This window comes from Paramormyrops kingsleyae, chromosome 1 (genome assembly GCF_048594095.1).
Source record: "Paramormyrops kingsleyae isolate MSU_618 chromosome 1, PKINGS_0.4, whole genome shotgun sequence".
In the NCBI taxonomy this organism is placed as follows: Eukaryota; Metazoa; Chordata; class Actinopteri; order Osteoglossiformes; family Mormyridae; genus Paramormyrops; species Paramormyrops kingsleyae.
This window is the reverse complement of record NC_132797.1, coordinates 7,175,633-7,188,008: the sequence shown is the minus strand read 5'-3', so window position 1 is coordinate 7,188,008 and position 12,376 is coordinate 7,175,633. Positions and strand designations below refer to the sequence as shown.

General features: G+C 51.2%; 1 protein-coding gene across 11 annotated transcripts in view; it reads right to left on the bottom strand.

The window, feature by feature from the left end:
- The window catches only part of shank3a (SH3 and multiple ankyrin repeat domains 3a), a 189,710-nt gene that overhangs the window by 101,862 nt on the left and 75,472 nt on the right, over positions 1 to 12,376 (bottom strand). For 10 of the 11 annotated variants that reach the window (XR_002837898.2, XR_002837899.2, XM_023808941.2 and 7 more), the window contains 3 exons: positions 5,004 to 5,112; positions 2,775 to 2,926; positions 1,287 to 1,454 (listed from right to left, as the gene is read on the bottom strand). Coding sequence is in view for 9 of the 11 variants with exons in the window: in XM_023808941.2 (XP_023664709.2) it covers positions 1,287 to 1,454; positions 2,775 to 2,926; positions 5,004 to 5,112 (429 nt within the window). In the remaining 2 variants the exon portion in view is untranslated. Of the gene's footprint in view, positions 1 to 1,286; positions 1,455 to 2,774; positions 2,927 to 5,003; positions 5,113 to 6,333; positions 6,390 to 12,376 lie in introns of those variants that run through there. The other variant, XM_023808949.2, reaches the window with a different exon arrangement.

Sequence of the window (12,376 nt, the reverse complement as noted above, 5' to 3'; positions counted from 1 at the left end):
TTTTCAGTCTAGATAAGCTTGGGCCATTCATCTGGACTCCTGCACTAATTCAGCCCTCATACCCTAAAGCCCTAACCACTAATCCCTATCCCCTAACTAGGACCTCTATGCGATCTCATTTCTAATTACAACGGTTCTTCTACCTTGTATTACATCAGCTGGATCAAGACTAGTGCTCTTACTTTTCCCCAGAGAGTCTCAAGTGTCCCATAATTCTGAATACTCTTTAAAGGGCGCATTTCCACTGTACTAGGTACCCTACTTTTGGTACTTCAATAAAGTACCAAAAGTACAGTACTTCAAGGTGTTGGTTTTCCACTGGTGTAAAATCTGGTACTGGTTCTGAATGACATCACAATGCGAGATGGTTTTTTTTGTACTGAATTCGAAAAATGGCTGTAGTATATTATAGAGCTGGACAATGTGCGATATTAATACCTACAGCACATGTTCTGGATGTGCAATTTTAACTTTGCCAGGCAGCTAGATTAAGATCAGGCCTTTTCTTTCCTTCAAATCGGTACAGACAATATAGCGTGAGGAGGGAGTTTAGGTTTCCCTAAAACATTTTTACTCTGCCATAGGAAAAAAAATTATTAAGTTTTGCAGTTTTAATTACTACTCATTTTCAAGATTATTTAGTTTAGATGTTTAAAAATCAGTTTAAAGTTTTACCTCCGCTGCTTTTGCATGAGCGCTGCATGCATTCTCCGAGACAATCAGAATCATTTTCATCCTTGCCATTTAAATCATTCCTAGACAAGTCTGTTTTGGTTACCCTAAGTGAACGGCCAATTGAGCGTTTCCTTTTTGTTGTCAGAAGCTGATATGCCGGTCCTGGATCAATCATATGTTTGGCACAATCATATTTTGTTGTGTTTCCTTTTGCAGTTTAATGAGTGTAATAACTGTTTACATTTGAGGAAAAAAATCGTTATATAAAATCGTGATCTGAAATCTAAGCAAAAGAAAAAACCGTGATTCACATTTTTTTCAGAATCGTGCAGCCCTACCCCAAACCATAAATCGCAAACACTAACCACCAACCCATACATCCTAGCCACTAATTACCAATACATCAATAAAATCTGACCCCAAAACTGTAACGCTTGACCTGTAATCCTTAACCCCAAAACCCTAACCACGAATTCCTACCCCTTAATGCCTAATGTCTAACTCCTGACTAAAGCCCTAATGCCTAACCCCTAATCTCTAACCCTAACCCTAATCTCTAACCCTAACCCCTAATCTCTAACCCCCACCGGAGCAAGCCGCCAGCCTCCTACCTGGTGGATCTCCTGCCAGCCGTTCTCGTCCATGCAGCCCAGCTGCGCGTGGTCATGCAGCAGCAGCTCGCAGCAGTAGGGGTCTCCCCCCACCATGGAGCTGTGGTATAGTGGACTCAGGCCCCGGCTGTCCTTGTAGTCTGGGGACGCGCCCAGGTCCAGCAGCGTCTGCCGGGGACACTGAAGCTCAGCTACACTTCTAGGAGGATGGTACCGGTAAGCCGGACTGGCCACCCTTACCCCCAAACAGGGGAATGCAGGATGGGGGAATGAGAGTGAATGAGCATCCTTAAGTGCACAGCTGGGTCACAGGGATACCATCGGCATGCGAGAGGGTGGGTGGGACACAGCTGTTGAGGGTCTCAGCTGCACCAAACGCCTCCGAGATGAGATGCGCTGGCAGAGGATCCGCCTCATTGTGTGTCAAAATGGGGGGGCGGGGGGGGGGGGGGGCGCCTCAACACCCAATGCTAACGTTTTACCAAAAAATGTGAGTAAAAAAAGCGAGAAAAGGAGTTTAAAGAAGAAGATACGACGGGAACATCAACAGATTGGGTGGGCTGGCATTAATATTATGGGGTGTCGCTACATCCAAGCAACAGGAGAGCATGTATCAGAATTGGAATGTGGCCAGAGTGCTGTATAACCATGCATGAGACACTGGGACAGCTCACGTCAGAGGAAAGCAAGCCTTCCATTAAAGAACTGCAGGTTGATCTGTGTCTGGTTTTCCTAACCCAGTGGGGACAAACAAACCATTTTCAGCATGTCCCCTGAGGCAAAATGCATATTTTAAGGCAATGTCGGATTTTTTTAATTACCTCTAAAAAAACAACACACCAAGCATTTCATCCTCTGTTTATGTTTCTTGAGCTGCATGATCTGTGTCAGCTGTTTGAGCTGTGTGAGCTGTCTCAGCTGTATAAGCTGTGTGAGCTACATGAGCTCTGTGAGCTGTACGAGCTGTGTGATATGCATGATCTGTGTGAGCTGCATGAGCTCTGTGAGCTGTACGAGCTGTGAGATGCATGATCTGTGTGAGCTGCATGAGCTCTGTGAGCTGTACGAGCTCTGTGAGTCATGTGAGATCTGTGAGCTGTCTCAGCTGTGTGAGCAGTGTGACCTGTATGAGCTCTGTGAGCTGTCCCAGCTGTGTGAACTGTGTGAAATGCATGAGCTCTGTGAGCTACACGAGCTCTGTGAGCTGTATGAGTCATGTGAGCTCTGTGAGCTTTCTCAGCTGTGTGAGTTGTATGAGCACTGTGAGCTCTCTCAGCTGTGTGAGCTGTATGAGTTCTATGAGTTGCCTCAGTTATATGAACTGCATGGGCTGTGTGAGCTGTATGGGCTCTGTGAGCTGTCTTAGCTGTGTGAGCTATGTGAACAGCATGAGCTGTGTGCGCTGCATGAGCTCTGTGAGCTGACTCAGCTGTGTGAGCTATACGAGCTGTGTGGGCTGTATGATTTGTTTGAGCCCATCTCACTCACAATGAGGGCTGTGTGGTTCTTGCTCCTCACAGCCTTGTGCAGGGCCGTTATGCCATCCCGGGTCCTGAAGTCCAGGTGAGCGCCACCATTCTTCAACACCTTGATCAGCTCTGCACAGCCGTCCAGCTGGGCTGCCATGGTTAGGGGAGATTCTGCATACGCACATACACACAAAGACCGGACTCACCATGGAGCAGGAGTCTGTCACAGAGAGAGACCCCCTGACACCCTGACTCCATAAAACCAATGCAAGCCCACTCCCCTCCACACGCAGTGAGAGAAAGACAAGGCAATATCCCCTGTAACCCCAAACAAATCCGGCACACATCCACAGATTACCGGAAAAGACCTTAATTAACAAACAAAATAACTAATGAATAAGGCACGAGACTTTCAGCTTGCTGATGTCAAATTGCATCATTTGCCAGTGCAGGGCTGGTCTCTGGCCGTCACTCTCATCTGAGATGGAGGTGTCTGTGCCGGTGGTGCACTTCCTTCAAGGCTTGCGTTTGGGAGGGGCTTCAAACAAGACAAGGATGGTGCACTTCCTTCAAGGCTTGCGTTTGGGAGGGGCTTCAAACAAGACAAGGATGGTGCACTTCCTTCAAGGCTTGCGTTTGGGAGGGGCTTCAAACAAGACAAGGATGCTGGCAGCTGAGATACATGGCTCTTCTGGTTCAGACTGGTTTAAACCAGCTATAAACCAGTTTCCCTAACCGGTAGGGATCTGTGTGAGCTGGGGTGAGATGCCGCCAACTTGACCTCAGAAAGTCCCATTCTGTCTTCCCTACATCACGTTACCTAACAAAGTTACTGCAAAAAGTTGTTTAGATTACTTAAAAAGCTTCTGTTTTTTTCGCATCATAACCAGTGAAAACCCAGTCGATCCAGTAAAACTCATATGCGAACAAGGATTGTGAACAAAAACCCATCCCTAGCAGAACAAATGGACCAGATTCGCCCGGACAACCTTAAGCACAACCTTAAGCTACTCTGTAAGCATTAGCGTTATTCACCCTCAGAGAAGATGGCCTGAGCTAATTCCACAAACATCCACTTTTCCCTGGCAAACCAGCCCAACCCACAAGTTAAACTGGATGCCCCAGACCAAAGCCTGAGTGAACATTCTGTGATTTTGCCCAGGCACATATTAGGACTTCTACATCCCTGTTTTAGGAAGCCTACCCCACCTGACCAGTGCTGGTCGAACCCCATGTGGAGCCCGAGGCCAGTTTCCCCCACCCCCTCCTTCAGGCAGGCTTCACTGCCGGTGCCCCCTTCAGCTTGCGGAGCATGTAGGGAGACAAACAGGCTGGCTAAGCTGGGGCTCCCTCAATATATGGCATCCTAGGTGGCCACCCATGTCGTCTACTGGGGTGACCGGCACTGCTTCTGTGTCAGATGCTGTGAAGTGAGGGGCTGGGATCAGTCCTGTCGGCTGGCTGTTTCTGGACAGCTCCAACTAAGTGTTACTTCAGCCCAAGGACTTCCGATGCTCATGATGCGGCCCAAGCGGAACTGGGCCTCCCCATCCCGGCTGACAGCCCACCCACGCAGGACCTTTTCCCCGAGACGAAAGGTCGTCGCTAATGAGTTTCCAAACAAAGGAGTGAATAAACACCGGAGTGCTTTCATCAAAGCTCTCTGCCTCCTGACGCAGTGGCCCGGCAGTGCAGGGTGGGGCGGACGGCAGGGCAGGGTGGGGCGGACGGCAGGGCGGGGCGCAGAGTCCAGTGAGCCGAGCCGAGCCTTGACTGCATCTCCTCATCTTAAATTACGCAAAACAGCAGGTGGATGCTGGCTTTAGACCCCCCTGGGCGGCAAAAACTGAACAATACGGCTGACCGAGCAGTGGATGAAAGTACCACCCCGTGAATTTACTGCACTGGGACAGGGGACAGGGGGCACGGAAATCAGAAATATAAATTTATAATTATACAGCTGATATAAGTCATGCTGGAGGGAGGCATGAGCCACACACAGTACCACCCTTTCTATCCACCTGATTACCCGACCTTCTCCCTCAGCCTAGTCCAGCCTGTTGTCTCTCTCAGCCACATGGGGCCTAGCTCATCCCTCAGATGAAGGAAAATATGTTTAGATGGCCCTGTTGGTGACAGGCAGTTTCAGAGGACAACCCCCGGAGGGGCTGCCAGGGGTCCTGGTCTATGCTGGCTCTAACAAGCTCCCTGCTGGGAGGAGGCGACCGGCTCAGGGGAGACGCCTTACCTCCTGTCTCTGGGTCCTGGAAATTAGGATCGAGCCCTTTCTCCAGGAACTTGGAGACCTTCTCGACGTTCCTCTGCTGCACATATTCCATGAACTTCTTCAGGTTTGCCTGGGGAGGAGAGGAGCGAGCAGGATCCGTGAGCAGAAGTGGGAGAGGGCGAGCACCTCGAGGGCCTCTCCACGGCCAGTGCGGGTTGCCTTTTCACATCGTCTCCGATCAATGCTCCGCGTCCCCGTCGCGGTGATGTCGCCGTGGTGCCCTCCACTCATAACTGATGCAGTGTGGCGTAATGCTGCTCTCCTGCACATAACTCACTTCACACCTCAAGAGACTTGCCAATACGTGGAGGGCTGGGTAACATGGAAGTGTGAGATAAGACAATTCGGACATCCCCGACTCGAGGCACCAATATCGGAGGCATGGGAGGCTAGTGAGGTCATTGGCAGTGAAGCAGAGTGGTTTTCTCATGGACGATGTCAGCCTGAAGTTTACCCATCGCTGTGCTCGTCTCCCGAGGTAATAAATCAGAGCAGATATCGATCACCCTGGAGTCGGGACAAAGACGACGGTGTTTGGAATAACAAGGGGGCACAAGAGGGCGGGTGTGCAGCTGCTTGGAGTCACTCGGGACGGCAGCCTGACCTCTTGGCAGAACAATTACGCCCCTTTAATAGCAGCTGGCATTTTACCGGAGTCATTCTGGCTGAATAACTTCCTCAAAGGTACAAGAGCGGAATCAAGAGTCCTTCATCACCCACCAAAGAAGCATGCCCATCAAGGAGGGGGTGCTGTACTACCCCATCCCTAGAGACCCCTGTCTCTGACTCTTCTGCCTCTTTAAAGAGGCAGGAGGGAGGGCAGTACCCCCCAGGAGAGTACAGGTACCTACAGTCTGCCCCACTATTCTGGCCCCATAGGCAGCGATTTTCCTAATTGAAGTCCTTCCTCCACAATGACCCGGGCATCAGTCACTGCACTGGTGTTAGCAAGAGACTCTGCCGTTAGCTCTGCCACCGTGCTCTGCAGCCACAAATCCCAGCCCTGATATCAGCGACCATGGCGCAGTCGATACCCTCAAGAGCAGTAACTCCGCACTTCTTCTGCACTTTAGCTCTGACGCCTAATCGCTGTTTAAGAAAAATCATCGATGGCGAATGATGAACCAACAGAAAAACCCTCCGCTTAGACCATGAGGAGCTCAGTAAAAACCTGGATCCACAAGTAAAACCATCAGCGTTCCCACCGTTATACTACAGCAGAGAAGTTATGTAATTCCTCCCCGTCGCCCCCCCGGCACCCCCGCACGCAGGGCGACCCTCTCGCACTCACCATGAGCTGCGATGTTCTGCCCCGCGTCGCCGCGGCGGGACTCGAGCATCCTACGGTCGTCGCTGGCACCCCCTCCCTCCCTCCCCGAGACGGTCACCGTCCACGGGCGGAGACGGTACTCGCTCCACGCTGACGGACGGACATCGCGCGATGAGCCTCTCTCGCTCGGCAGGCGTGCGGGGAGAGTGATGGAGATTTGCTCGGGGTTTTTTTTTTCCCTGAGACGTGCGAAGCCGTTGTTATGGTGATGGTCTTCAAAAGGAGCAGTGGCTGCCGCTGGCATCTGTGTGCGCTTCTGAGTGTGTGTGTGTGTGTGCGTGGGACGCGCTTTATGGAAGGGAGCAGACGCGGCAGGCTGGGAAGGCCGGGTGATCACTTGTTACCGTACGGAGAGTCACACTCGCGTTACTACAGGAAGGGGACCAGCAGAGATGTTTAGGAGCACAAATATAAAAAAATCATTAAGTATTTACATGTGCGTGTGTTTACTGGATCGGCAGGATATACAGGTTTCTCAACGGCAAAACAGTGGCTCCCCCGCAGGGATGTAAAGTGGCCATGGGCTTTTGGCCGTGAGCGCGGTCCAGGCAGAGCACCTGCTGCCCACTTCCTGCCCACTCGCCGCCCACGCTCTGCCTGCAGGGATGTGGCTGAGCAGCTAAGCGGGCCACGCACGCAGCCTGGAAGACGCACGCGGCATGAACGCGACGAGGCTCCAGCTTTTTTTTTTTCCCATCTCACAATGCTGGCTGAGACTTTGTCCGGCGTGTCGCCGTGAAAACACGTGTCTGGTGCGTGATGGCCATGCACTCGGCAGACTGTGTTTGCGCGCTCGTGACCGGCGACAGGTTCCGTTCCGTGTGACTGTACATAAATGGGAAGCGGTGGGATTGCCCCCCCCCGCCTGAGGACACTTCATACCGCTAGGGAGTGATTTCGGTGCATATCTTCTTCCGCCACACGGAGCACATTCATCACGACGGGCAATTTTCCCGTCTCGTAATTGCCGCCATAATAGGTAACCTAGTTTGTTCAAGCAGCCACAAAAGATGAAGACAATGTCTTACATTCCTGCGGGTGGTAGAGGTCTAACCGGCGAGCCTTTTACCCATCTGTCACATGGCCGGCCTCCGCACGCACACCAGATTACTTAATATCCCCATTTAGATCGAGTAGATATGGCAGGGATCATCACTGAGATGTAGCATGAAACTGAAACTAAGCAGTGACAGACTTTAACTCTACTTGATCTACTACAAACCCTTCAATGCTTCCACTCAAAACTGTGATGAGCGGGTTAGGGGGCGGAGCTGCCAATTATGCCCACTGATGTCTTTTGAGCTCCTTCCAGTACCTGAAGCTGGACTGGATCAAGCAGATGCTTTTATCCACAGCGATGGAGCGTTTAGGGGTTGAGGGCCTAACAGGAAAACTGCTCTGCTGACCACAGGATTTGAATCAACAGCCATAATTACAAAGAAAGCCTCCTAACCCACTGAGCTGCACACTTCACCTAAAAGGCAGAGCTCTTCTTTAATACCCCAAAGTGACGCTGTCCTCCTCCCACTCAGCATCCCGCATCTTGTCTCGGGTAAACGTGTCGATCGCTTTTACAGCGAACGCAGCAAACAGCGCTCCCTGCTTTCGAGCACTGAGTCGGTGTGTGTGGCTTCCGCAATATTCCGGAAAGTCTCCCAGCTCCCCTGCCCCCCCGGGGCTTTAGCGCCCGCCGCAGGCAGTGGGAATAAGTCTGAGAAACGCCTGCCTCCTGCACAGCTCAAAGCAGCAAACCCAGGCGCATTTCTCCATCACGATCAAGGACGCTGTGGATGCTGGCGGCATTATGACAAACGCTGCTCTTGCTGAGATGTAAGCGGGCCGAAGACGACAGCTACTCCGTCACACGGCATCCGGCACAAAAGCGGGTATTTTTATCTCAGCTTTGAACTGAGAAATGCACCGTCAGGAATGATTTACATTTACTGCCTGAGAGTTTTATGCACATGTACGGTGGCTACATAGTGATGCCCTTAACCATCATGCCACCTGCTGGCCAAAAATCATTTAGCCATTTCATATATATTATGTTTCAGATGAACCCCTGAAAGTCAGTTATTAACTCTGTACAACCACACAAGTCCATCCTAAGCTCTTGCGTGCTTCAGGCAAATATTTTTCGCTTGGATATAGTGGCACTGACAAAAGCATGTAGTCCAGACAAAGTGCTCAAAGCAGAACTATAACCTCCCAATATCCATTTGGACCCCGTCACAAATATAAAACCACCCATTACACTGCCAGCCAGAGACCACCCAGTTTCCCGTTCCAGTGACTGTAACCCTGGTAACGGCCTGCAGCGTTGCACCACACAGCATTGTGGGTAATGAGGGTAATGTATTCCTTATAAAGGCCAGCAGCGGGTTCCTGCCCATAGAGTGTGCCTCGGGGGCTTCCACACCGCTAACGTGGCGATGTGTGTCCCTCTCTGGTGACCTGTGGGTTGGGGCCGGCAGCCGGTGACATCTTGGAGGGTGACTTTGACTGAGGAGGAGGGGGCTAATAGAATAGGCCTGATGGGTGTGCCCACTCCCCCCAGGTGCTGTTTCCATGTCTGCCGCCCCCCCGAACCACAGGTTGTCTGGGTTGATACCCATCTGGGCATAATGAACGATAATTGGCCCGTTTCATGGTGTGAAGTGGAGGCCCTGATGCCATGGAAGGGCAAACAGGCATCTGGTAAATAAGCCGCAAACTTTGGTAGTGCAGCATCGCGACCCGCAGCCTCAGGGAAGGAGCTCCACACACCAATGCCGCTTCCCCTTAAACTCGCCATCTAAGCAGTTTAATTTTGATAAAACGACTGGAGGCAGGAAGCAGAGAACAGCGGCCCACCGACATCGCGTGGGACCCCGTGGCAGCATGAGGAAACTCCCTCGGGCGGATGGAGCGTGTCTGACCTGCGGAGATGGACATCAAATTGAAGGGATAATAAAATCAGGGGGGGGGGGGCATTCCCACAAACAGGATTTCAAAGCCGTTTGGGAAACATGCCATGAAGCATGGAGGCGGGAAGAGGCCGGTCGGCTGGGCTTCGGAGCTCCGACACGCGTCCAGAGCCTGTCAGCGAGGGACCAATGAGCTCAGGCCCCAAAGGCTCTCCAGCCCTCCAGCCCTCCTGAAGGAGGGGGCAAAGCTACCCTGAGGAAGGGGCTCAGGTGACCCAGATGCTTATTCTCAGAAACTACGGTTTGCATTATTTGTCCAGTGACCCTGAGAATGAGTTCAATGCTGGGCAAACCCTCCCCCCTCACCATTTCTCCCCTACTCCTCCACATCCCCCAACCCCCCCCCCCCCCCCTCCACCTCCCTATTTCATAAACACTGCGTTCCTTTTCTCTTTGGCTTGCCACCGTGCTGATTATCACATAGACACCTCATGCCTGCCGGAAGCCGGTGATGCGTGTGAAGTTTCACACGGACTGCACGACGCGGCCGAATCGGGGTCAGGGCCGGCCTCGGCGTGGCGTGATAGATGGGCTCACGCTGTCCCGGCCTCAGGCTCAGGCACATGAGTCTGCTAAGAGTTACAGTGTGTGAGACCCGGTAAGTTTTTGCTAATCAGGGTATTTCTGATGAGGGGCCCTTTGCCATTCTGCATACACCCCAGAAAAGCTTTGGGTGCTTGGGGGGGGGGGGGGGGGAGAGAGGAGGTGATAGACATATAGAGAAAGAGAGGCAAACAGATGGAGAAAGTGTGAGGAAGAGATTGTGGGAGAAAGAGTGAGGAGAGAGGGAGATAGAGAGAGGGAGCGGGGAGAGGAAGAAAGAGAGAAATCAAAAGAGAGAGAGGTGGAGACAGACAGAGGGAGAACGAGAGGGAGAGAAGAGGAAAAAGAGACAGAGGGAGAGAGTGACAGAGAGGGAGATAGAGGGGGAGAGAGGAGGAGATAGAGAGAGAGGGGGAGAGAGACAGAGAAGGATAAAGAGAGAAAGAGGGTGGGTTAGATAGAGAGAGGGAGAAAGAGGGGGGGAGAGGGTGGGTGGTATAGAAAGCGGGAGAAATAGGGGAGAGAGACGGAAGAATTACATATATATATATATAAATACAGAGAGAGAGAGAGAGAGAGAGAGAGAGAGAGAGGGTGAGAGAGTGAGTGAGAGAGAGAGAGAGAGAGATTCACTTTCATGACTATAAGCTGGTCTGCAGCTGACTGTAAATTTTCACTCCATAAAAACCCAGCTGGAGCAGCAATGATGATTACAGCAAAGGCCCTGACCATAATAAGCAGGCAGAAAATGGATGGATGGATGCATGCATGGACTGGATGGATGGATGGATGAGCCCAGCTTAAACAGCATCATTGGCGTCAGGTCTTGAGGTGCAGATCCTAAAACAGCCCTAACAGTCAGAGATCAGCCAGTGGGAACAAAGGCACACAGATAAAACACACAGCTCAGAGTCACGCTGCCGTATGGATTCTATTTCCCCCCTTCAAACTGACCCCCCCCCCCCAAATCCTTCCAGAACCCACCCCCACTATCCTGCACCTGCAGTGGGGCAGGTTTGGCAGGTCCAGTCAATTTCAAAGATGGGGTCAGTCCCTCGTGACCTCACACACCCTCCTTCCATGTGTGATAGCAGGCGGACCCCCCAGGGGGCTCTGTGTGGCAGGACTGCAGTGGAGCAGAAAAGTGAGGCAGTTACCAGGCAACACAGAGGAGGGGGCACAGCCAATCAGTGGGGAGGATTCCAGGCAGGGTTTCGGGGTACATTTAAACATTAATCTTTAAACATCAATCAACAAGCCAAATCGCATGAATTGTAATAATGAATCACCCGTCTTCCATAACAATCTGTCCAGTTTAGGCTCAGACGGAGCGTAGAGCCTATCCCAGGATGGGATTCTAGCCAATCAGAAGGTACAAGGCAGGGGAAACCATGGACAAGATTCCAGCTAATCACAGGGTATGAGGCAGGAGACACCCTGGACAGGATTCCAGCCAATCACAGGGTACGAGGCAGGGGACACCCTGGACAGGTTCAGGTGCATCATAGGGCGCACACACACTCACACACACAAACACATTTTGGCATACGTATCTAAATGGGGACCTTCTGTTCATTCGTATGGGAAAAGCCCTAATCCCAATCACGACACCCTTAACTTCTACCCAGGCCTAAAATCTTAACCACAAGTAATCAAACAAAATAGACTTTTGGCATTTTTACTTATTTGATTGCATTCGCAGATTTTAAAAAAATTGAGGTTATCCAAATGTGGACCTGAAAAATGTACCCAACAGTAAAGAAGTTTCAGGTTTTACCACACTTTTGCTCCCCAAATGTGATCTATGCAAACCCACACATACACCGACATACAGACACACATGTTTGCATTAATATCTTTGTGGGGAACGTCCATTCAGCCTGACAGACAGACACACACATGCAGAAACACAAACACACTTTTTCACTATGGGCAACAAGTGCAAAGACACCTAAACCACGAGTGTTTGGACTATGGAGGTTCTGAAGGACACCCACAGAAACACGAGGAGGGCATGCAAACCTCACATTGCCTCATCACAGGAATCATAAATATCATTACATGGTGGAAATTCCAGCTGCCCTGTGGAAGCGAGGAGGGGGGGGGGCACACGGATGGAGGCATGCGGAAGATGTGTTTGCGGTGCGGGAATGGCTCGGCCAACCGGCGAGGAGAGAATAAGCCGCTTAATCCGTGAGGCTTTAGGGGCTCAGGAATACAAACGATGTAATCTGTACCCGGCCAAAAAAACTCATCTTTCAGCAGGCAGAGGAATCTGATAAGCGCTTACCTCTGTGGTTACAGCAAAAAAGTTCTTCTCTATGTTCATTCCACTTTTTTATATCACTAAAGATGAAGAATGCAGGAAACGGCGGCTGTTCTGAAGGCAGCACAGCTGTTTCTCCTGCAGGGGCATTTTGTTTGGTCGCGTCTGACAGCTGACCAGATGTGCATCGCCTGCATGGAGTCGGAGGTGACACTGGAGCTGTATCCGT